Raw genomic sequence first — 25141 nt, forward strand, 5'->3', positions numbered from 1 at the left:
CACAGATGGTAAGCACAATTGCATTAACTTAAAACTATCTAGTCGAGTATAACCTACTTACTTTAACTAGATTAAAATGCCACAGCCCATACTGATTTTTCCTTTTAGAATATAGATATTAAGAGAATAAATCATTATGCAAATACTTTTACTTTTAATACTTAAAGTACATTTAAAAGCAGGTACTTTTTACTTTTACTTAAGTAGGGTTGTCATTGTGGTACTTTTACTTTTACTAAAGTAAATATTTCTCTGTGTATTTGTACTTTTACTTAAGTACTGAGTTTCAGTACTTCCTCCACCACTGATAAACACTGACACCCCCCCCCCGAAAAAAAAACTCCCGTTTTTGGAAAGCTAAATGTTGACAGGTATGCTCCATGTTGACCAGGGTGCATACATTTTGCCCAGATATCTATGATTGCTTAATTAATATAAGTGCTTAAGCCGTGATTCATTTCGAAATACATAACGTGTTATAAAATATTAACACAATCAATGAATTTTGTTTGTCTGATGTCACGTAATGAAAGCCGCAAAACCTGAAGCCGCAAGTCTGAGAGTTTATTTTACTGTCTATGGAGTTAGCTTAAGATGGAGAGGAACTGTGAGGAGCTTGTAGGTGAAAAGGGTGCCTGACGTTAAAATCTCCATCATCAGAAAGTACAATATTTCCTTCCACTTCTGGATGATTCACAGCTGTTTCTCCCACTTAAATCCAGGGACTCCCTACAGGCTCTCCAAGAGTGCCTTAAAGTGAACTTTCGCCAAAATGCATCCTAGGGTGTTTTTGTAAATGTACCCAAGTCTCTCTACAAATGAACTCGAGAATTGAGAACATTGTTCGTGTACACAGTTTACTAAAAAGAAAGGTTTTGGACAATCATCTCTGACCTTATACACCCCCATTCAGCCCCCAGGTCTCTTAGATCTGGCAACAAAGGCCTTCTCTACATCCCCCGTTCTTGGCTAAGGCAAAAAGGTGACAGAGCATTCACAGATGGAACTGCCCCCTCCATCACTGCTTTTGAATCCAGGCTCAAAACCCACCTGTACTCTCTGGCCTTCTCTGCCCTCTAACGTGCTATGCTTGCTTTCTATGTTCTGTACATGTATGTGTATATGTATTTTATTTTCATTTCTTTTTCTTTCTGTTTTGAAAACAGCTTTCCTTTTATAAGCTTCTTATCTTAAAAAAGTAAGTAAGTAAAATTATTATTTTATAGCACATTTATACACAGCTTAGGCTGACCAAAGTGCATGAAGGCAACAAAGGCAAGGTTAGAGGAGAATGCAGAGTTATCCGGTTCCTACTGACCAGTTATAAACTGAGAGCCAGGGCACTTTGACATAGGCTGCACTCACTGTGATTTGGAAAATGGACAAGAATATGAAGTTATCAAGAGTCTTTGCCTTTGTGTAATGGAATTGGTGAGCCTTGAAGTCTTAATAATTTGTATGCATGAAGCACATGATATGCCGATTGAAACACATTCCACTCAGCTAGCTACGTGGCTGCAGGCTCATAATTCACTTTTAATAGCAAACAGAAACAGAAAATGTCTAGCTAGCATCATGTTATTACATGCTTCTATTTCCAAAGGAATGAAAGCTGTTCACACCAACTTAATATCATGCCTATCATTGTTAATATTGTGCTATATGTGTGGCACAAACAATGTTAGTTTGTAGATTAGCCATAGGCTATATTTGAATGGAGCTGGTAAAAAAAGATCATTCTAACTTTGGATGATTTTGGGTGTCACCCAAAATCAGAGAGCTAACCTGAGGAAGCCAACAGTGAAATGCGCCATAATAAACAATTCCTTACATCAGACCAGTGTGCGGTGATAATCTGTATTTTTTAAAACATATAAACGCCTTAACACAGAACTGCAGAAATACTGTGTGTGGGCATTATTTCAGAGTGAATGCCACAAATGCAAGTTCTTTTGAATAATTACCCAACACAGTGAAAATAGCATTTAACTTGAATTGCCGTCATTAAATGTAATTTAGCCAATGGAGTTTGAGCACTCAGACACTCCCTCATATGGAGTAAACTAGCTGGAAATCTCTTAATCCACAACACTAAGGACATATTGTGTAAACTACCATGGAAAGTACAATTCTAAAGAACGTCCTGATACTTCTGTTTATATGTTTCATGCAGTTGTCTGCTGAAAGGAAAGGTAAGAATCCTGACATTATTATTATCATTTAAGGTAATCATGTAAATTATAACATGTATCTATGAGCTATTCTTGACTTTGGAACTGTTACAGGTCATAGCCAAGGCAAACAGTCAACTTGCATTGCTTTCACAGATCTCTCTGGTTTGACTGTTGAAGTTGTATATCTTTGCAGATCTCTCTGCCAAAATGTTCACCTTTCCAGTGGAGTCTGATACAGCTCATGTGATCTTGGTTCCCAACCAGAGCAAGAGTCTGACTGCAGTGACCTTGTGTCTACGTTTCTTCTCAGACTTGACAAGAGCTCAGTCTCTCCTCTCTTTTGCCACCCTTGAGAGTCCAAATAGCTTCCTCCTTTTCAAACAAGCGAACCATGTGTATGAAATAAATGAGTATGACAATGTTCTGTTATTTAGGGGATTGGAGGACATTCCCAATAAATGGAATTCTGTTTGTGCTACTTGGAATTCTCAAACTGGTATTGCCCAACTATGGGTAAATGGGAAACCAAGCACAAGAAAAGGGGTACGACGAGGAAATAACATCTCTGGAACACCCAGTATTATCTTGGGTCAAGAGCAGGACAGTTACGGGGGGAAGTTTGACAAAGCACAGTCTTTCGTGGGAATGCTTACAGATGTGCACATGTGGGATACAGTTCTTCCTTACCCTGAGATTGCTTTATACATGAATGGCATTCCACAGAAGACTAGTGGCAACGTGATCAACTGGAGCTCACTCGACTTCACCATTAAGGAGTATGTGCTTGTAGAGGACATTGTGAGTGGTTTAAATGATTGAAACCGTGACAAAACTGCTTCACTTTGTCAAGAAAGACAAATTTCATCCTGTTTCCCTTTCATTTGTCATTACAAATCTAAATCAGTTAATTAGTAGTCATTTAAAAAGATTTACAAAATGGCTTTGGAGTGTTTCTTCTGTAAAGCAATGGAAAATAAAAAGAGCAAAACTAGACTAGTAACTTAATTATCATTCATACAGGAGGTAAACATTTTCATTTTTGCATGACATCAAAAAAAGTTCAATGAAAAGACTTTCTCAGCAGGGACCCAGACAGAGGTGAGCACCTATAACCTTAAATGGAGAATCAAGGCTGAACCCAGGCCAAGGGCCATGTCTGGGAACTACAAAAAAGAGTAAAGCGGCTTTCACAGAGGAAGAGTCATTGCTTTAAACCTGGTGGTAATATTTTTTCAGTTGTTCATCCGCTCCGGGACCGTAATCATTAATACAAACAGAGGATGGATAAAATCCATTATGTCATCAGTGGATGTGAGTAAACAGACTGACATCACACTAAACACTCCCTAAGTTGCACCCCTAAATGGTACACATATAAGAACGAGCAATAACTAAAACATTCAGAAAAGCCAAACAGATATCGTCCTTTAGTTCTTCAAAATGGCTGTTTCTGGATCCATGGAAATCCTTACTGCTGACTCTTTTTACAACATGTTTGGCAGAAAAAAAAGGTAAGGTATTAAATGTCACGACCATTCTATCAACTGAAATACTTACTCTATAAATGAATACATACTAAGATCATCATGCTGATTGCTTACTTATCATTTTTTACAGATCTCTCTGGAAAACTTTTCACCTTCCCTGAGGTGTCTGATGCAGCTTACGTGAACTTGATTCCCAATCACAGCAAGAACCTGACTGCACTGACTGTGTGCCTGCGTTACTTCTCAGACAGAAAAGACATTCAGAGTCTCTTCTCCTACATCACTAGCCTGGCCTTGGCCTGTCTACGTACTTCCGTTCGATTTCTTTTCCCTACAGTACTCCGTCTGGAATAGGTTGATTCACGCTCGTTTACTTCGGCAGTTGGGCAGCTGACCAACCAGTGAACAGAGGGCGTCCCTGAGAGCGATTACGTACCCAGGCATGGTGTTTCAATTACTACGTCCCCACCCCTGAAGCAGATCGCTTGGAATACATCAATGTAGGGAGCGAAAAGGACTTATTCTTATGAAATCTTTGAGCAAATGTAAATAATAGTTTAGCCTATTGACAGGAGTGTCATGAACAAAGTCACAGTGGAGTAGGATGTTATATCGTCAGCTAAACTTTAGTCATAGATTTTGTCACTTGAAATAGGGTACGAACGTACCCGAGTCAAACTAGTTTAATAGGCTACATGGTCGGGTCAAAATCGCTATTTTTCAAACACTAAGAAGGCTCGACATAACTTGAAACTTTGATCGAAGCATCATCAGTGTCTCTACATATGAACTCGAGCATTAAGAACATTGTTCGTGTACACATAGTTTACTAAAAAGAAAGATTTTGGACAACTCACTCCTTGCAAGATGGCAGCGAGCAGAAAAAACAAGTGAGTTGTTCAAAACCTCTCTATTAGTAAACTCTGTGTACACCAACAATGTTCTCAATGCTCGAGTTCATGTGTAGAGACACTGATGATACTTCGATCAAAGTTTCATGTTGTGTCGAGCCTTCATAGTATTTTGAAAAATAGCGATTTTGACGCGATTGTATCAAAAAAGTAGTAGCCCTATAGGAATCCCATTCAAAAGGTCATTTCCCCCGAAAACGACAACGCATACAAGCTTAAAAGTGGCGCTTTGGACATACTTATGCATTTATATGAAAGTTTGACTTGGGTACATTCACAAAACACTATATGATGCATTTTGGCGAGAGTTATGCAGATGAAACATGTGATTGTTTGCTGATAAGATGCACCCGTGCTTGTTATGGGCGTGCTGCAGAGAAACTTCTTTGTATGATGAAACGCCGGTTGTTAGTGATTGGTTCAAAGGAACTCCAATGATTTTAAACCTCAAACTGTGCCCTCCCACCCAGAAATAAACGAACGCCTATGGATCTAGGCCAGACTCTCTGCGAAGTCAGAGAGTCTAGTTTCCAGGCTACTACATCACACTGGTAGCCTGGCGGGCCATCCTATATCATTGAAATGTATAGTCTGGAATCGAACCATTCACCTCGCTTAATCCAAGGGGCGGGCAGAGAATTGTCTTTCAAACTGCCTAGGCATGCAATAGGCCAGCGCTACGACCATATCCGTATCCGGTCGGCAAAACAGCAAATACATCCTTCTTCGAAAGGAATGACTTAAGTGCATTGTGTTGCTCAACTTTCAAAGAAAAGCACAAGTCCAACTCCTCCAAAGTTGACGCCAACGCCGATTCAAACAACCGCTCTTCGTTCGCCATAGCCACCTTCCTTGTTGTTCACCGTCGCAGGACTGTCGTTATCCTAGAGCGCTGTGATTGGATGAAGTCCACGGCGTCAGCCAATAGAAATCCCTATGGTTTGATACTAGACATACAGGCTGAGCAAATTAATTTGCCGCCGCTAGGGTGCGTCTAGATTAGCACATTCTGACACTGGCACATTCAAACAAGTTCTTCCTTTACAAACAGGGAAATGGGGTGTATGCCATAAATCACAATGGCCGATTTGTAGAATTTTGGGGATTTGCGGACATTCCAAATAAGTGGACCCCTGTCTGTGCTACTTAGAATTCCCAAACTGGTATTGCCCAGGTTTTTGTCAATGGGAGACCAAGCACAAGAAAAGGGCTAAATCGAGGCAGTAACATCTCTGGAGCATCCAGTATTATCCTTGGGCAAGATCAGGAGCGATCAAGTGGAAAATATTTTTCGGGTATGCTTACAGAGGTACATATGTGGGATTCAGTTCTCCTTCATGAGATTGTATTATACATAAACCGCGATCCACAAATGGCAATGTGATCAACTGGAGGTCAGTAGACCTCTCTACTGAGGGATATGTGATTGTAGAAAACCTTTAAACGTAGGTGTATCAGAAAATGGCTTTATTTTCTTCTATCTGGAAAGGCTGGCTGGATTTTCATTGAAATAAGAAATAACTTATGCAATGCTTGCTAAGATGTATCATTCATATGAGTAGAGACTGTACCTATATTTACTCATACTGTAGGTTTGTATAATATATGATAAATGCATATGATTGCATGTGATTTTAGAGAATCTGGAGTGGTTTAAGTGCTTGAAAATACAAGAAATGCGTGAATACATGATGAAATGAAATTCGCATTTGGTTTGGATAATTGATGGTTGAGTTTCCCATGATTTCTGTATGTCATTTAATGCTTTGTCATTAAAAATCTGTTTAGCTGAAATTCTTCATTTGTATGAGTTGAACATGCATAAATATAATAAAACGAAGGTTTTAAAAACAGTTGTTTACTCAATTCCATAAAAATGCAAGTCTGTGTCATGCCCTCAGCGCAGCCAGCGATTGTATTCAACAGTAGCCATAATTCCCTGTCTAAATGCCCACCCCATGACGAATAAGCAGTTGTGATGGTCACTGGGTTTTCGGTGATTTTGTTGCTAAGAGGCAATAGTAACTAAGTGCCATGGAAGTGTAACACTTTATATCCAATAAAACTTGCAGCGCACTGAACCCCGACCAGTAGGCACGGCTGAAGTGCCCTTGAGCAAGGCACCTAACCCCTCACTGCTCCCCGAGCGTCGCTGTTGATGCAGGCAGCTCACTGCGCCGGGATTAGGGTGTGCTTCACCTCACTGTGTGTACACTGTGTGCTGTTTGTGTTTCACTAATTCATTGGGATTGGGATAAATGCAGAGGCCAAATTTCCCTCACAGGATCAAAAGAGTATATATACTTATACTTATACTGTTCCAGCCACACCCACTGCTCACTCTCCTGAAGTTCCCCTCACTTGTTCACACTCCCCAGTTTACTAATGACCTGCACCTGTTCCCAATCAGCCTCACTCCCTACTTAAACCCCAGTCTCCCCTCAGTCTTTGTCTGGCATCGTCAGAGATGACACCACAGTGCTAGCCACCAGCCTGACTCACCCAAGGAGTACTCATCCTGTATTCCCCTCATCTGTTCCAGCGTCCTCCTGATCAGACCCCTCGAGTCATCCCCGGAGTTAGTTAAGTCGATCTTCTGTGTTTTGGGACTTTTACTTAAGTTTACTGTTCTTCTGTGTTTTGGACTCTTTGGAGCTTCTGTTCTTTACTGGCCTGGGTTTGACAACCCACTTCTGGTTTACCTGTGAAATAAAGACTATCTTGTTGGAACTCTACCTCCCTGTCCTGAGTCTGTGGGCCATGACACTCATATCCCTGCTCATTTTTTTGTGTAGGCCTACTGTATTCTAGTTTGATATTGCCTAATTTGCCAACATTAAACATGTTTTTTTTTTTTTTTTAATGAAATATAAACTTTTAGTCTTAATATGATGAATGAAAACATTACGACACACTGTAAAAGCTATTCACTCCCCCATCCAAATAGTCATCCACAGACTTAACTCCCTAACTCACACACACCTCACATGTGTACCTCTCACCCCTCACTCAATTAAAGTTGCTTCATTAGCATGACTGTCGGGACATAGTATTACCAATTAGTAAACTCATTACAATCAAAAATTCAAAACCAGTATTCACGCTTACTTTTCCTCAGTGAGAACAAAGGATAGTGATTATAAGAACAAAGGATTGTGATTATAAGTGTTTTAAAATTGTTCTATATTTAAAGTGTGATATATTGATAAGAATTTCTTTTTATTCACCACATGTGACGTTGCGGGACACACTGCCCTTCCTCAGAGTGTCACATGTGGTCACGTGGTGAATAAAAAGAAAAAAATAATGGAGCTCTAGTGTGCGGACTTCTTTGTAATTTTTATTGTCACTTTTTGAGTCCAGCACCTACTTTTTTAACATTTAGATGTGCGCACCTTTTTCTACATTACAGTATCAGTATTTGCCCAATTGATCTACTGATATGTTACATCATCACTTTACTATTAATTAACCGCCAACAAAATAAAAGTTATGTGAAGCAAACACTATGTGTTCAACACAATAGGCCTACATTTGACAAAGAAACAACAATCCTTTAAAAAATCCTACATACTGTCAAAGTTTGCTAACATGACTATTGTGGTATTAGCACTCTATGTTTTTAGAATACATATAACATAAGCATCTAACAGAAAAAAAGGCTATACAGCTACATGATTAACTTAAATTTTATGTGTTGCAATTATGAGGGGGTCCTTGGAGAATTTTTCACTCCATGAGGGGTCCCCGGCCCACAAAAGTTTGAGAACCCCTGCTTTAGAACACAAACAACTGTTTATTTAAAAAACGGCATGTCAGTGTCAGAATGTAAGGAACACATGTGAATTACAGAAAATGCATTAAAATTTCCGATCTCAAACAGTATAAATAAGGGCTGGGGCATAGTGCGAGAAAAAAATAATTTCTTCCATAGGGCCACAGTGTAAAGAATCTCTCGCTAGTCTCCTAAAAAGGCGTGGTGCTGGTGAACCCTACGTCATAGGGAAACAGGAAGAACCCTTTTGTGAATCATCTTGCCTTATCAACCGTCTCTGATATAACTAACTTGAATTGCAGTCATTAAATGTCTCTCAGCCAATGGAGTTTAAGCACTCAGACACTCCCTCAAATGGTGTAAACTAGCTGGAAATCTCTTAATCCACTTAAAACACTAAGGACCTATTGTGTGAACTACCATGGAATCTACAATTCTAAAGAACATCACAACACTTCTGCTTGTTTATTTCACACAGTCGTATGCTGAAAGGAAAGGTAAGAATCCAGACATCATTATTAACATTTTAGGTAGGCTAATCATGTAAATTATAAGATGTATCTAAGAGGTATTCTTGACTTTAGAACAGGTCATATCCAAAGCAAGCAGCTGGCGTTCACTGATCTCTCTGGTTTGACTGCTGATATATCTTTGCAGATCTCTCTGGGAAAATGTTCACCTTTCCTGTGGAGTCTGATACAGCTCATGTAATCTTGGATCCCAATGAGAGCAACAGTCTGACTGCAGTGACGACGTGTCTACGTTTTTTCTCAGATCTGACTAGAGCTCAGAGTCTTTTCTCTTTCGCCACCCCTGCCAGTCCGAATAGCTTCCTTTTTTACAAACAAGTGAACCATGTGTATGAAATAAATGAGTATGACAATGTTGTATTATTTAGGGGATTAGAGGACATTGCCAATAGATGGAATTCTGTTTGTGCTACTTGGAATTCTCAAACTGGTATTGCCCAACTGTGGGTAAATGGGAAACCAAGCACACGAAAAGGGGTACGACGAGGAAGAGAAATCTCTGGAACACCCAGCATTATCTTGGGTCAAGACCAGGACAGTTATGGGGGGAAGTTTGACAAAGCACAGTCTTTTGTGGGAATGCTTACAGATGTGCACATGTGGGATAAAGTTCTTCCTTATCCTGAGATTGCTTTATACATGAACGGCATTCCACAGAAGACTGGTGGCAACGTGATCAACTGGAGCTCACTCGACTTTACCATTAAGGAGTATGTGCTCGTAGAGGACTTTGTAAATGGTTTAAATGGTTAAAATGACAAAAAAATGGTTAAAATGACATGAAAAAATGCTTCACTACATCATGAAATACAACTTTCCCTCTGTTTTCCTATAATTTGGGTCGAAATCGCTAAAAGTAGCTTTATGTTTTTGTCTTCTCTCTAGTGTTTTCTTAATGCTTTATTCCAGAGTGTTTACTGTTTTACATTTTGGAGGCAATCCATGGTGTATATTGTTACTTCATTGCAGTAGGCTATTGCAGGGCATCTGCTACACTGTGACTGAATATTTGATTTATGAGCTCCACCTTCATCACCTGCATTTGCCACTCTGTGTCCCATTTTATGAAGTTTGCCTAGTTTCACTACTGCCATCTTATTTGCCCACCTGCTGTCTGAAGCACTTTTGTTCTCAGCCAAAGTGTACCCAAGCAATTTTAGCAAGGTGGGAACATACAAAATGACATGCACCAAGTCACCTTTTTGTCTTGAATTGATGAACTGTTACACTTACTATGCCAAACCAATGTCTGTTTTTTTAAGGATCAGAAACAAACCTACAAACTTGCACTTTACAATATTTATGGAACTTGTCTAACAAATGCTGTTGATCTTGAACCCAGTTACTCCATTTCCTTTACTTATGCCACACCAATGTCTGTTCGTCAAACTGAAAATGTTAATGGATTGATTTTTTATGTCAATTTAACTCATTAAAACTTGTATCAAACCAGTTTTTGTCTATGCTGTCAAACATGGATTAGTTATGTTCCCAGTTTTTATATTGGATGTCATCAGAATATTCTATTACTGTACCACTATGAATATTAAAATACACACAACCATGTTTCCTGTATCATACAGCTTTTCTACTGGGAGGTTTACAACTTATTCTGAGTCAATTTACCCAAGTTTGTCACTAAACCAAATAGGCCTACTTGGAATACCCCTCAGATGTCTGAATGCCACTGATCTCACAATGTTTATGGAACCTTTCTGTGAATAATGCTGTTGATGGAACTTTTCTGTCAACTGTGAACTATATTTAACTCATTAAACTTGTATCAAACTAGTTTTGTCTATGCTGTCAAACATGGATTATGTTCCCAGTTTTGATATCGGACGTCAGGACACTTTATTCCTCCTTATGAAAAGGGAGTGGAAGGGTGTTATTGAAATAAATGAGTATGACAATGTTGTATTATTTAGGGAATTGGAGGACATTGCCAATAGATGGAATTCTGTTTGTGCTACTTGGAATTCTCAAACTGGTATTGCCCAACTGTGGGTAAATGGGAAACCAAGCACAAGAAAATGGGGTACGACGAGGAAGAGACATCTCTGGAACTGGCAATGTTAGTTTAGCAGCTCATTTTCAGCTAAAGGGAAATTGTTAATGTATTCTAAGACTGGGAAATTGGTTAACTGTTTCCAGGGTTTCTAAGACGCATGACAACTTGCGGGCCAATGCTGTTCTCTAGGCCCCATAACTAGCAACTACAGGAAAGAACAAGCTGGCATTCACACAGCAAGTCTCAGAAGAACTTCAAACTTTTTTCTGTTATGTTTAAAGCCTGCTAGAGCACTTGACTGGAGATGCCATATATATCCTAAAATCCAGCGATAAAACAAAGCATCTGGACTCTATCAGAGATTAGTTCTCTGTAGCCGTCAATGCGCCTCCGGTGTGGTTTGCACACCACCTGGCTCCCCCGCCATCTATTGCCTCTGTTTTAGACCTCCCGATTTTTATTATCACCAATGACAGAGAAAAGGGTCATTGCACATTCAAACTTCTGATGCACAAACCTTATTTTACCATCGCTTGACTCTTTCATCAGGGCATATTTGGGACATTAGCCATCATTCTGAGTCAAGATTGGGATTTTTTTTTTTACAGAAATGCTTACTGATGTGGGATTCAGTTCTTCCTTATCCTGAATTTCGTTTACATCTGAAGCCCGGTCCATAGGAGACTAATGGCAATGTAATCAACTGGAATTCACTAAACTTCACTTAAGGACCCAGAGTTATATAATTGTGGTTAACACCAGGTGAAGTGTTCAGATTCCCGGCAAACTGAGTACCGGTATGTTAGAAATTAACTTCATTTTCTTGTATTTGGAGGGCGACTAGGAATTCTTTCATAACTAAGAAATAAGTCATGTTACTTGATAAGGGCTTGCAAAGGTTAATCATTAAGCAGAGGAACAGAAGAGAAAAGCCAGAGCAGAGAGAAATTAACCAGAGCACCCATAACCATTAAATGGAGTGTGAAAGGTCAAACCCTGGCTAATGCTGCCCCCTAGGGCCCATGTCTAGAAATAGTTTGGGACTGGGGTTGGAATTAAAAGGTGCTATATGTAACAACGAACACTAGTGTTTAAAATGGGCATTTCAGTTAAAAATCAAAACATTTGAGAGCAATAACTAGGCTGACCTGGGGGGTATTCCATCAATGTCGCTAATGAAGGCGCTTAATAGAAATAGCCTGTCTTGAACTAGCGTAGACTTTCACATGAGGCTGAAGCCGTTCCATTAACTCAAGTTCGCTGCATCTTACCCTTTTTTATTCAAGCGAGATTTAGGTCAGCTTCATCTCTGCTCATGCACGATGTAGTAAAGTAGACCAAAACACTAGGCTAGATTGACAAAAAGAGGATACATAAAAAAAGCCTGCATTTAAACAATGATAATGGTTCGAAATGAATTGCAAGTTTGAATGTCTTCCCTTTGTTTAACAAACGAGTGAAAGAATAAATAGCATGACCTCAAAACAACTTGGCATAGGCTATTACAAATCATTGACTATAGCCTACATTCTTAATTTAAAAAGGTACACTCCATAGCCTATTGTCTGAAAAACACAAACTCAAAACATAAACAGTATTTGCAGACTTCAAATGAAAGTTTGAATTGTAAATATCCTGGCTGTACCATTGCAGTGAAGCCAGTATTTGAAAATATTTTTTTTCTTTAATCTCTGATGGCATATTATGGTCATTTTATGATTTATTACAATAAATGTCTTACATATAGCACCTTTTAATTAAGTTCATGGTCTCCCACAAACATAAGTGGTTTAAAGGTGCTCTAAGCGATGTTATGTGGTTTCTAAACTAAAACACTTTGTCACATACAGCAAACATCCCCTTGCCATCTGCTAGCTGCCTGTGCCCTGAATACTTCTGTAAAAAAAAACCCTGCATTCTCTGTGGACAGCCCAGTCTCCAAAAACAGCAACAAAAACAACTTGGTCCAGCCTGGACCATAAAAACATAAACTGTTCATCCATATCAAGGAAACAGTTAGGAGGGGAAAATACTTTACTTGAGTACATTGCAATTGTACCATACCACATCACTTCTTTCTATGGTGTGCTATGAAAAACAGAAAATGGGTTGCTGTTATATGCAAATAACCACTATATTGTAAAAGTACAATACAGAATTCAAAAAATCTTTGACAACAGTGAAAATGAAGAACTTGATATTTGTGTGGTCAAAACAAAATTGACCAATTGTCATTGCTTTCGAAGTCCAATTCTTAAAAAAAAAAAAAAAAGTCTAATAGCTTGATTAATATTGTAACACATAAGCACACCAGTTGACTAGTAGTAGATAGTGTCTTCATAATATGTTTAATTCCAGCCTTTTACTGAAAGTCTATATCTCTTAACTACAACTTAAGCCATCCTTACACCAGAAGACTTTGAAAGATTGTAGTCTTTTGAGTAAAGCTTTAATGGGGGGCATTAGTTAAAGGACTCCAATCTTTCAAGAATCTTTCCCAAATCTTGTCAAAGTCTTCTAATGTATGGGTAGCATTAACTGTGTTAAACTACAAATACTATGAGAGGGAAGTGATCCTTCTACTATTTATCAATAGTAATATCAAATTAATGAACCAACATACATACATACAGTAAAAAAATAACAATAATGGTGCAAGCAGGGTTCACTTAAGTATGTGAATGACTTAACTAACATCAACTTCAATTTTTTTTCCAGGTAGCTTCCTTATTCTAAAAAATATTTTAACTTACTAATTAATTGCCATTAGATGAAATGAAACATCATCCTGAAGCTTTTAATACTTTGTTTACCAACATTTGCATTTAGGTGGACCCTTCTTTTACTCTCAATGTCTTGATGACATCTTCAGGTTTGCAAACATCTTGGAGCACATTTCTTTCTCTTTCTCCAAGCATTCACTGTAGGACCTGCACAGGTTAAAGATTTTTAAAAAAGAGAGCTGAGGGGACAGTTGAAGACAAATAAATCCACAAAACAAACTAATAAGAGAACTACGGCAGAATGATTAAAATCTATAGATTATGTCACAAGGTGCGAAAATTACTTCAGCTCAATCTTAATTTTCCTTGACTGTTGACTGTGACTGTGGCTTTTATAAAGGCCTATTCACACTAATTATTTGCGACAAGACAAAACAGTTGCAGAGGCAAGTTGCAGTGGTGTGAATGTTGCAAGACGTTGCCAGCTCTTGCGAGCCATTTCAAAGGATTTGTCATGTCAAATCACAGTTGCAAGGCTTTAGAACACTTTCACCTCACAGCATTTGTGAGGTGTTGTCACCTACCAGTACAGCAGAATTCACACTGCCCATAAAATTTGAGTTTGGGAAATTTGGTCTGGAGTCTTTCCACTGAGAAGTCTCTATCCCCAACCCAGAGTTGTTTGGGCCAATCAAATCGTTTGGGAGGGCTTTATATGAGGATGGACAGATGAGCAACAATGGCAAGACAGTCACATCACCTGAGCGTGCTTGAGTTGATTTTGTTTACAAGAAAACAATCAGAAAACAGCGATTAAGGCATTAGTCAAGAATGATGTGCTTGGCTGTTTTCATATTTCGTTTCACATTTCGTTGCTCTGACTGGTTGGGTTTATCCAATTGCATGCAGAGGCATTTTTTCCCCTGTATTGGTTGAAACAGACTTATCAAATCCAAATGGACTGACACCAGACTCAAATTCTGAATAAAATCTGAGTCTAGCTACACCAGGCTAGTGTGAACCTCCAGTGTTTTAGAATGCGTGTTGCAGCAAGATGCTGGTTTAAAGAGCCTTGCAACTCATCTGGTCGCAAATCTTTGATGGAGGTTGATCTAAAGTCAGCTATGTACAGTATATTTCTTTTTTTTAAAAGCTGTTTGCTAAGTGAAGCAGTATACTGCAGCCAACTCGCACTGAAATAATAATAATTCAAAATCAGGAAGAGCAATCCCCTTGAAAACATTTTTACACTAATACATAACATTTCATTGGAAATTGTTGGCAAACTAAAAGTAGACAATTTATTTGATTTAAAACTAACTCAGCCTTGGGTGTGATACTAGGTACATAGGCTATCTACCATACTGATGTAAAAAAGATGACCACTCACTCTTGTAGTTTCAGCAGTAGGTTGTTGATGTCCTTGTTGAATGGCATTTTTATCTGTGCCTTTGTAAGGAAATCCGCAGCCTTTTCATGATCCCCAAGTTCAAGGTATGCCTAAGGAATTAAAGGGACACTTCACCAATTAGCATTAAGCTTTGTATCAGTAGAAAGCCGGTAGTATTTTCAAAAAAATCCTCCGATGATGCAAAATCTTCTTTTGGGCAGAGGCTGGAGACTACTGTACATCTCTAGTTCCGTATGTTTATGTTTTCAACCCGCCAATAAGGGGTGGGCTTTCTTTTACTGTCTATGGGGGTGTGACCTCACTCCCAGAATTTAGAAATAGTGTCCGCCATCTTTCTTTTAAGCTAAGCTAACAGGCTAGGCTCTTGCTCTGCGGAGAAAGCTGATAAGTAACAACGATGGCGGATGGTAATTTTGAAACTGATGTGGCAAATGGGGAAATGGGGATGTGCGAACCCCATGCTCGTGACTACCTGTACGAGGCGCAATACAACGAGGAACAGTTGAGGATGATTGAGGAACAGGACTGCATCAAGACCTGCCTGTCTGTTAGTAGGAATAGCCCAGGCCAGCTCGAGCTGGGGCAGACTGGTGGTGTCAATCCTCTCGCCAAATCGGCTGAGGAAACGGTAGTATGTAGAGCACCATAGCTTTGCGCCACACATAGGCCTCTTCTCAAACCTCTATTTGCATACGGCCTCTCTCCTCGGTCCTCCAGCTCGTGCCCCGGAAGTCGTTTAAAGCCTGACGTCATCGAGGACATCTCATTCATCTAATTGCAACCAGGAGGCAAGACCGAGGCGAGAGGAGGGAGGTGGAAGGCCCGATACGCGAGGAAACACAAGAATATCCTACGCAGAAGCATTTTCAGTTGGAATTATGCCATCATTGGTCCAAGCAGCCAAGGTAAAAAGTTCCCTCCCACGTCGGTCAACTTTCTTTTTCAAACAAGTTTGCAGGGATTTATTTGCGTCAATAAACTTAGGTAGACCACAAAAAACACCTTTATATGCTGGAATGATCATGAACTACCTTGCAAACTTAAAAAAAAAAAAAAAGTTCATACCTGTTTTGTTCACGCATTGTATAATAAGTAGGGTTGGGCAATGTCCCCTGAATTGGCATTTGACGATGTGTACAGTAAAACATCGTCGGGAAGGGGGGGGGGGGGGGGGGTTGTAGTGTAGTAAACACTACCATATGTCTGTGTATATATATATATATATATAGGCTATACGGCCTGATGAAAGTAGACAGCTAAGAGTGACATACTGACCAGGCTACCGAAGTTGTGTGGAAGATCTGCTCCAAGAAAATCGTTATGAAAGACGGATAGACAATCAATCTGAACACTTGCGTGTGCACCAACCAGCGGAATATTACACATTGCCAGCCTTCGCTGGGCCTAGCAAAAAAGCTACTTAAGACTACTATCATGGTCACTCATCTTAAAATGATTTTAATCATCTTAAAATCTTCAGTAGTCCGCTATGCAGCATCCAACGTTATCAGGCTACCATCTATGCTGACTATGAGGGCGGCGGGAAGTGAAAGTAAAGGGCTGTGATCGCGCAGTCCAGGCTATAAATAACAAATCCTGATTACCATACCGCTGCTGTCTGGGACTTCTGCTAAGTGCATGAAATACAAGCCTTACAGTGAAAGACAGATAGGCTACCTTCTGATCCTATAATTAACAAAAGAAATTGTTTATTTTAACACAGAGGAGAAAGATGTTATCGTCCATCGGCACAACCCTAATAATAAGTATTCATGTCTTGAGAACTATCAAACATTATCTCATTATTATGGTCAATAAGTTGGAAGAGAGTCCATGTTCAGCTGAACTTCGCAACGGGAGCAACGCAACGGACCCACAATTCAGTTCGGCAACGGATGGCGTAAGCCCATGTACAGTGAATGGGACGTGTCACCAGCACTGCAGCGCATTGTGTGCGGGAGCCGTAAGAGGTGATGCGCCGCATCATCAGTAATTGATGTCTCTTAAAAGTGATGCGTGAGTGAGCAGGACATCTCATCTCTCATATCGGTCTCTCCTTCATTCCTCCATCCTCCTATCGTTCCTTCCTTGTTTCCTTCACAACAGGCTAGGATCGGAGGAAGGACGGAAGTAAGGAAGGAAGGGAGGGAGGATAGACTAAAAGACAAATGAGAAGAGGCCATGGACAGGGGGGTCCTGGATACATATTTCAGGAGGATCCAGAATGCAAGAGACTGTGGAAAGGCAATCATCTTGTTTTGTCTGCCCGTGTTCGGAATATAAGCCGATTCAGGGTACCCGACGGTCAGTAGCCAAACATTACTGCAGCTATCAAGAAACTGTTGATGCATAATTTTAGAATCCTTATTAATGCCAAAATGTTACATTGAGTCCCTCTGTGTGCTTGTAGCTTAGGCCTATGCTACTTCCTGGGGGAGTGGCTTGGTAGGGCAGTGAAGAGAAGTGAAAGACAGGAAACTCTGGGAGTTGTTGGCTTTCATCCACGAGCCACAAATATTTTTTTGCCTTTTTCTCGGTCAAGAAGGCACAGACTTCAATGATGATTCCACATTTTTACTACATAAATGACAATTACACAATTATCTTCCTAGCGGTGAAGTGCTCCTTAAAGTATGTGAAAATGTATTTCCCTCCCACACTGTCTGAATAATCACCTGAAAACACCTGTCAAACTGATACAAAAGGTCACCATAATGAGAAGCTGCCCTCAGGTAGTAACATACAGCACCTGCATTAACATTATGTGCAAAACTTGCATCAACATGACCTCAACCATGGCTTATTTGCTTGGCCAATGAAGGTACAATTGCACTACTCTCGGTTCCTAACTACTGGGAAGAACCTTTACCCAAAACAGGAACCAAAAAGGCCCCTCTAAGTATGGTTATAGGAACTATAATCGTCCCCATTTCTATGCAGTGTGAACACAAAAAAACAGGGTATGTATAGTTGCTATTGGGGTAGTTATTCTTTCACACAAACTAGGGCTGCTCGATTATGCCAAAAATCATAAATCACGATTATTTTGGTCAAAGTTGTAATCTCGATTATCGATTAATGATTATTCATGAGGGTCTCCCCTGGGTCTTTGAAAATATGTTTCATAATCCATTGGAACTAAAGGAGCAAACAATCAGTGTTATTGATCTAATGGTAGCGTTCGCCTTTCCCTAATGTTATCCTTGTGCACTTGTAGAAGCTAATAGATAAACTGTACCATGCTGATTTTAAAAAACAGGCGTGTTCTAACGTTGGATTAGCCAATTTGCCATAAGTTCTCTGAGTAATTTGGTCACCTCGATTGACAGTGATAGTAACAAAGTTGGCAGAGAATGCACTAGTTACAATTTCGGCGTGGTTCATGATTCTACCGACTGCAGGAGCACACACACATGCAACTCAAAACGTGTGGAGTGTGGGGTTTAAAGAAGCAGCCTGAAGCAGTGTGCTGTATGAGTTGAAATTGTATCTATTTCCAAAAACCCTATTTCTTAACGGAATGTGGCAAAATAATTGTTTTTTCTCGATTATACTATTTTCGTGATTGTTTGGAGCCAAAATTTAGATTTAGATTGAGATTGAAATTGAAATTCGATTAATTGCACAGCCTTAAAACATACGGGCATTTGCGGGCGTTTTCCGGGCATTTTTGGGCGGTAACCAGGTACGCCATGTTGTTGGAGGTGCAAACAAACGCTGCATCGTCATTGGGATCACATAGTAAGGAACTGGCTCAAGGGTTATACAAGTATTTTCTTGTGTTTAGTTATGAAAGCGCAGTTTTTATAGTTATCCATGTGCAGGGGCGTCACTAGACCTTATTTACTGGGGCACGTGCCTTAGTAAAAGTCTCCAGTGCCCCAGTAAAATTCTAGCGCTGCTCTCGCTGGAAACGGCATTCATGAGCGGATCTCCACGCCTGCTTTAGTCATGACTCGAGCCTGGTCACTTACCAGCCAATAAAAAAAAAAAAAAAACATGGAAAAAAGAAAGGGCCCATAATAGCCAATCAGGAAATAGCACCTCAACTTCAACAACCAATGAAAATCGTTCACATGATTCTTCCGAGTGTTTCGTTGTACAGTGGAAACCACTGGAGCTCATCACATCACTTGGAGCGGAGAGTAAGTCGTCCCCTGTTTTAATGTTACAACAAATTCACAACTTGTTTGACAGAAAATATGACAAAGTTGATCGATGTTGCCCACATAATTAGCATCTGTTTTTCAATGCTTAGCGTCATTGTAGCCTAAATTTAGGCTATAATGGCGGTGGCAGTGTAGTGGTTAAGGAGCTGGGCTAGCGTGCAGTAGCCTGAAAGTTGTCGGTTCAATTCCCGGTTTCCACCGTTGTGCCCTTGAGCAAGGCACTTAACCCCAAGTTGCTCCGGGGACAATATGATCCCTTGTAACATAGCTGACAAGCTTGTCACTTTGGTCAAGAAGTGTCTGCTAAATGTAATGTCTCCCTGACACACACACTCACACCATGCGTAGGCTGCATGCACACATGCGGACAATTAATAATGATTCACGTATAGGCTACTGTAGAGAGAGTCCTGTAAAAGTAGCCTATGCTGTTTGTGAAGCTGTCCTACTGTAAAACTAAACATAGCCTTCTGATAAACTATTCAGAGATGGACATCAGAAAATTCTTCCTGAACAGAGGCATAAGGGGAGGAACAGTGAGGAGAGATGAGGAGGACGAGGGAGGTATGATAATTGCCCACATTAACGGTAACATAACATTTATGTTGGTAATAGCCAGTGCTGTGATTTGATCAATGGTTTAATGACAAACTTAAATAAGTTTGCTGCATTTGCAAATGTAGACTATAATAATCTACACAGACTCTGTAGATTATAGGCTATATTTGGAAATTATCACCAAAAGTCAGTATGAAGGCTTTAGTAGGCTACTTAAGCTACAAAGAACTGCTAGCCTAGAAATCTAGACGCACCCTAGCGGCAGCAAATTTGGGTCTGGCTCATCAGGCTAAAGAACTGCAGTATTGCCAGGATGACTATAGGACCCTTGCCTGGGAGGGAAGTATATCTCAATTTTGACTAAAAATAAGCTTTCCCTTGTGTTTGTTGGAAAGCCTATTAAATTCATGCAGTGAGTATAGGCCTACTTATGCCTATGTGTTTGGATGTTGCTGGATAGTGGCTCTTGCAACAATTGAGTGAGAGAGTGCTGGTCCTACAGTATGACAGTGACAATAATGATTTTGAAGCTTGTAGCCTACCCGTAGGCTAGCCATTTATTTCATATTGCGCGCACATTTAGTTTTTTATTTAATGTATTGGGAGTTGGGGGCCTGTGCCCCAGCAAAGCTCTAGGTCTAGAACTGCCCCTGTCCATGTGTGTTCACTTCTGGTTCCTTAGCTTTTTTTTTTCCTTTTTCGCATGTCCAAATTTCCGTCAATGATTCCCGGGACACTGAAAGACCGGGGTAGACGAAACTTGGTGGGCATGTAACCCCATATGGATAGCATGGAACCATCGTTTTTCGTTTTGATCTGTAGCCCCCCCGCTGGACTGCACCCCCCGAAAGGAGGGTAGGGCAGACACAGTTTTCTGTGAATATCTTGAGAACCGTAGGGCCTAGGATGACCAATTTTTTCCGTATGTTTGCCTCCAGGGGTCATGTTAACCCATTCCATGTGCACACGTGCATAAACAGATACACACGCACACACATACATTCACAGTAATCATACGTATGACACATACTCACACAGTAGACATATGTATGCATGCATGCACATGCACAAACACACATACGCAGGCAAACACACAAGCACGCACACACACACACACCCACACACATAAACATAAACGTGTACACGCACACAATTCAAGAATTTCTCAGAATTATGAACAGGCAAGATGGGGGTGGGGTTGTATAAAATGAATTTTACATGTGGAATCTATGAACTAATTATGTTTTGGTACTTGTTGTCTAGCAGATACCAGTGAGAATTGAGTGTGGCTAATGCAATTTAGTGAGACAGTTAGAATCATATAGGCCTTTCAGCGCGATTTATTTTTGTGGAAAAAAATGTGCTGGACTGGGCGGCAGTCATATTTTGTACCGCTCTGCGGTACATCTAGTTTTGGTAACTATAACTAGCTATTTGAAGTCGTTAGAACACTAAACATATCGGAGGTGCCAAATGTTGAGTTACTCCTGTTTAGATTTTTTTACCTTAATCGCTTCTATAATATATTGCTATTGTCTATCCAAAGTAAGGTGCCTGTTTTAAACTTAACTGATGGTCAAATCAACAAAAATCCAATATTGTTTGCACCTCCAAGTGGTCTGTGACACAAGTTTGTGTGAAAGAATAGGAAGGAACTATTACTTTAATCCAGTACTTTTTGTCAAATGACACAAAATGTTCAATCTTCCAGCTGTTTGTTCTGTGTGTATGTGCCTAAACTAAATTATTTGTTCATAAATCTTTCCTGAATCTTGGTCTATACCTTTACACGTGTAGAGAGTTTAAAGAGAGCTGCAAAAGAGAGTTAGAAATGTGAAGTGAATTTCACAAATAGTCAAATTCACCAAAAAATGACTCAGCCAATTTCATATTTTAGCATTTGGCTAGTGCTAACTGTTCCCTGCTCATGCACAACTTTAGCTGATGTTTAAGTTCACTTTCACCTGCAGATATCAACAGTACTCCTGGCACCTAACCTGGCCACAGCGGTAGAGTGCTTTGGCATTGTTGGGATCCATTTCTAAGACCCTCTGCCCATACTTCAAGGATGTGGTCGGCCTTTCCAGTCGAAAGTAGGTCAGGGAAAGATTGAGCAGGACGGCCACCAGTGCTGCCTCAACACTGCTCTTTTCCTCCTCTCTCAGCGCCTCACGGTTCTCAAGGAGCATCACGCCCTGCGGCACAGATCAGAAATCCACTTAACTCGCTGTACACAAATCTACAAATCGTTGTACAAAAATCATATGGTCTATTGTGGTCTCTTATTGTAAAAATAAGAAACTTTAGTAGAGAACAGAGAAAATATAGCCTTTGTAACACAGATACTGTAAGTTTTAGTTGGAGTTGCAGATTTCAGCACCTCAGCTGAAAACCACCACAAAGGTGATCACTTATGAATCTAAAACTCATCCTTCATTACTGATACCTGTTTGTAACGGTCTTTGGCGTCCTCATAGCGACTCTGCCTGAAGCAGCGATTGCCAAAAAAGCGCTGTGTATTGACGACGTCAAGCACTGTGGCCAAAGGGACATCATTCTGCTCCTCCTGTTGATACATGTCCAAATGCCCGTCAAACATCAATGTGACTCGCACTGTGTTGATGTAGTGACATGAACAACCTCTTTAAAATAATGTAGAGGTTGAGGAAATTCTTCCTCTTTATGTTCTCAGCCAGACACATGGATTAAATTCACAGTTTACAATACCGGTACTCGTATTTTTATTACATTAAAACACTACAATGTACTTAGATTTTATGATATGGAAATGATGTTAAAGCCCATGGACCAAGGGCAATGATAAAGATGCTTGAAAGAAAATAAGCTAGACTTTTCGGAAGGTTTAACTACTAGAGGATTTCAAGACAAAGACATCACAGTAATCATTACACTGTTGCCTATAGTTTTGCCTTTCTTCACCACACATTTTCTCATCACAGTCAACTGCAAAAATCTTCCTCACCGGTGACAGTGCAAAGAATTCGTCAACCTTGGCTGAGTCCAAGAAGTCAATCACGTGAACTTCATAAAACACGGTGGCAGATGATGGTATCAGTGGAGGACAGCCCATGTCCCCATATGCATATTTGGGCTTGAAGAGAAAGTGGGCCAACTCGCCCTTCTTCATGGTCAGGAGGCCTACCTCAAGTCCCCACAGTGTCACATCTAGGGTAATAAGAAGAGGGGGGGAAACATGAGAAAGAGCCAGCAATTAACAGAATAAACAGACATTATAGATGGTGGCCAACGACAGGCTGACACCTGGTACTCTCTAAAGCAGGGGTCTCAAACAAGATAGCTCACAAGCTAGGCTCCCCACCTGTTTCAGAGCAGCTCACCAAAAGGTTCAAGGAAAATGTTCATGAATCTGTCATTTGGTAAATTGGTTAAAATGCCTATCAAATCAAGCTCACAGTATACAAACAGAGAAGATAAATGAGTTGAAAGGAGCTTAAAATGCATACAAAGCTTAGGTTATTCGGCTGTTTAGGGCAGAGGTCAGCTATGTCTAATAACTAATAACCTTAACATTGGTAGTTCTCAGCCATGTTCATTTTGTCAAAGTAGCTCTTGGAGGGAAAAAGTTGTTGAAGACCCCTCTAAAACTCATTTAAAAGGACATTCTATGCATAGCTTCAACATGCTGTGTTTGTTAGTTGTGGGGCATGATGCACAAACTGGGTTATGTCTGCAATTCTTAGTAGATCTCTCACCTCTTCCTAGCTTCATCATTCTAGGATGTTTCAATTTGTTGGTTGTCTCGAACGGGTCATCAGAGTATTCAAGATATCCCGAAAGATTTACTATGAAACAGATTTATTTTGGGTAAAACCTTTCAGTGACATATAACATGTGTGACACCACTGTAATTAAAATATTAATTTTCAAAAACTGACTACGCACTTCTTCCGTGTTCAATTATTATTACCGGTATCTAACGATTTAGGCTATCACTAGCCATGCTACCTGATACTGACGCGTCCCTTGGGACAAGAGGCCCTTCTCCAGGCTGAATAACCCTTTTCAAAATTCCTCCATCTCCCAAAATATCTTGCATCTGCGCTGCAAGACGTTCGAATGGCCTCTGTATGTGGCAAGCAAAAGGTAGGCAAGGATACAAACACAAAAGATGTTCTATTAGGCTACACAGTAGTACGAATTTTAGCATTTGAGCTAGCGAATAGCTCTGTAGCACTTTGAAGGTTGGCTTTGATTAACACGTGTGCACATATAGAGGCCTGACAAGAATCCCGCCATGGGGTATTAAACAAAATTGTCTATCTCACCTGCATTGTTTCACTGTATTTCAGTCGGAGTATTAGTTAAACCTGAAAACAGACTGCTATGATACAGACATATATTTGTAGGTTGCTGTCAACTTGGTAAAGCCAGTGGAAGATGGTCTCGCTAGCTTCTTTTGCAGCAGCACCGAGTGTGATGTCAGCGACAATAAAACGACAACTCAAATAGGCTACCCAACAGTGTCAGGCTGCATGAGAAAATCCAAGTTTTGCGTGAAGGCGATAAATAAAAGCAAATGCAGAGATCAGGTGCCAATATTAGTGTAATGCTTAGATTAGATTAGGTGAAATAAATGAAATACAGTATACATAGTCTCGTTTTACACATACAATGTACTAATCTAAAAGGATAGTGGCACAGTTTGTATCAATAATAAGCTGCTAGGATAAAGGCATAGAATAATAATTTACTAAAGGTTTTTGCTATCTAAATCCATAAACTTCAAAATTCCATGAGTTCACCAGTCCTGCCTTCGGTAGGCTACCCCTCAGACACAATTGCTGACTGGCTGTATAGGCTACTGTAGGCCTAGTGTTCAGTCCATTTTTACTCCATATCACTGATGAAGTTATTACAGATTGGCCTAGTTTTCGGTTCACACTCTTTTCAATATGTTAATGATGTTCATTTAAAAAAAAAAAAAAAAAAAAAGATTATGTGATGATGTGTCATCAGGGTGCTAGTTTCTGAAACAGTAGCCTGCCTGTCATGCCTTTTCCCCTCCTATGTAAAAATGCATTCACAATGCACAAACCCTCTGATATTTTCCACACATAGCCACGTGAGAAAATGTCTACCTTTATATGATGAATACATGTGGCTAAGCTTCATACTTCAATTTGGATGTTCGTAGAAACAATGAGTGAAAAGGGGACGGGGAAAGAAAAATATTTCCTTGTATTACGTAAATCAGTAGAGTACGAGACTCATAAAGATATCAGTGATATATATCAATCTGTGCTTTAGATATTTGTCTCTGTCAGGATTTGAAAGTTCAGCAAAATGTCTGGAAATGTATGTTGGTACATTGTAGTGTTTTTTCAAATGTTGAAATGTCTGGGTCATATAT

General features: G+C 40.0%; 4 protein-coding genes across 6 annotated transcripts in view; 3 read left to right on the forward strand and 1 right to left on the reverse strand.

Moving 5' to 3' along the window:
* Window positions 1-2082: 2082 nt before the first annotated feature.
* Window positions 2083-3848, forward strand: LOC121685592 (serum amyloid P-component-like). Of its 2 annotated transcripts, XR_006023388.1 has the most exons (3): window positions 2083-2192; window positions 2368-3485; window positions 3792-3848. XR_006023388.1 is itself a non-coding variant. In XM_042066193.1 (2 exons), exons 1-2 carry the CDS (start codon window positions 2117-2119, stop codon window positions 2991-2993), a joined length of 702 nt encoding a protein of 233 aa, XP_041922127.1. In that variant the 5' UTR covers window positions 2083-2116; the 3' UTR covers window positions 2994-3509. The 2 variants fall into 2 exon arrangements, 1 of the variants encoding a protein (XP_041922127.1); XM_042066193.1 differs by lacking the exon at window positions 3792-3848 and having other exon boundaries at window positions 2368-3509.
* Window positions 3849-8634: 4786 nt separating this feature from the next.
* Window positions 8635-10082, forward strand: LOC121685591 (serum amyloid P-component-like). The gene is made up of 2 exons (XM_042066192.1): window positions 8635-8844; window positions 9005-10082. Exons 1-2 carry the CDS (start codon window positions 8769-8771, stop codon window positions 9628-9630), a joined length of 702 nt encoding a protein of 233 aa, XP_041922126.1. The 5' UTR covers window positions 8635-8768; the 3' UTR covers window positions 9631-10082.
* Window positions 10083-12904: 2822 nt separating this feature from the next.
* On the reverse strand, window positions 12905-24233 carry fkbp6 (FKBP prolyl isomerase 6). 2 transcript variants are annotated; one of them, XM_042065982.1, is made up of 8 exons: window positions 24057-24232; window positions 23737-23854; window positions 23484-23573; window positions 22733-22935; window positions 22196-22315; window positions 21747-21944; window positions 15002-15111; window positions 12905-13818 (listed from the first exon to the last, which is right to left on the reverse strand). In XM_042065982.1, exons 1-8 carry the CDS (start codon window positions 24060-24062, stop codon window positions 13737-13739), a joined length of 927 nt encoding a protein of 308 aa, XP_041921916.1. In that variant the 5' UTR covers window positions 24063-24232; the 3' UTR covers window positions 12905-13736. The 2 variants fall into 2 exon arrangements, 1 of the variants encoding a protein (XP_041921916.1); XR_006023360.1 differs by having other exon boundaries at window positions 13800-13818; window positions 21714-21944; window positions 24057-24233.
* The window catches only part of nid1a (nidogen 1a), a 36305-nt gene continuing 34933 nt past the window's right edge, over window positions 23770-25141 (forward strand). The window contains exon 1 of the mRNA XM_042065979.1: window positions 23770-23874. Coding sequence (XP_041921913.1) covers window positions 23848-23874 — 27 coding nt within the window. The 5' untranslated portion in view covers window positions 23770-23847. The remainder of the gene's footprint in view (window positions 23875-25141) is intronic.

This window comes from Alosa sapidissima, chromosome 16 (genome assembly GCF_018492685.1).
Source record: "Alosa sapidissima isolate fAloSap1 chromosome 16, fAloSap1.pri, whole genome shotgun sequence".
Taxonomy (NCBI): domain Eukaryota; kingdom Metazoa; phylum Chordata; class Actinopteri; order Clupeiformes; family Clupeidae; genus Alosa; species Alosa sapidissima.

Coding starts and splice junctions, on each gene's coding strand:
- LOC121685592 (XM_042066193.1), top strand. CDS start 2,117: ATGGAAAGTACAATTCTAAAGAACGTCCTGATACTTCTGTTTATATGT. Junction 2,193..2,367: donor GTTGTCTGCTGAAAGGAAAG/GTAAGAATCCTG, acceptor ATATCTTTGCAG/ATCTCTCTGCCAAAATGTTC.
- fkbp6 (XM_042065982.1), bottom strand. Junction 23,574..23,736: donor AAGGGACGCGTCAGTATCAG/GTAGCATGGCTA, acceptor TCTGTTTCATAG/TAAATCTTTCGGGATATCTT. Junction 15,112..21,746: donor CACTCTACCGCTGTGGCCAG/GTTAGGTGCCAG, acceptor TTAATTCCTTAG/GCATACCTTGAACTTGGGGA.
- LOC121685591 (XM_042066192.1), top strand. CDS start 8,769: ATGGAATCTACAATTCTAAAGAACATCACAACACTTCTGCTTGTTTAT. Junction 8,845..9,004: donor GTCGTATGCTGAAAGGAAAG/GTAAGAATCCAG, acceptor ATATCTTTGCAG/ATCTCTCTGGGAAAATGTTC.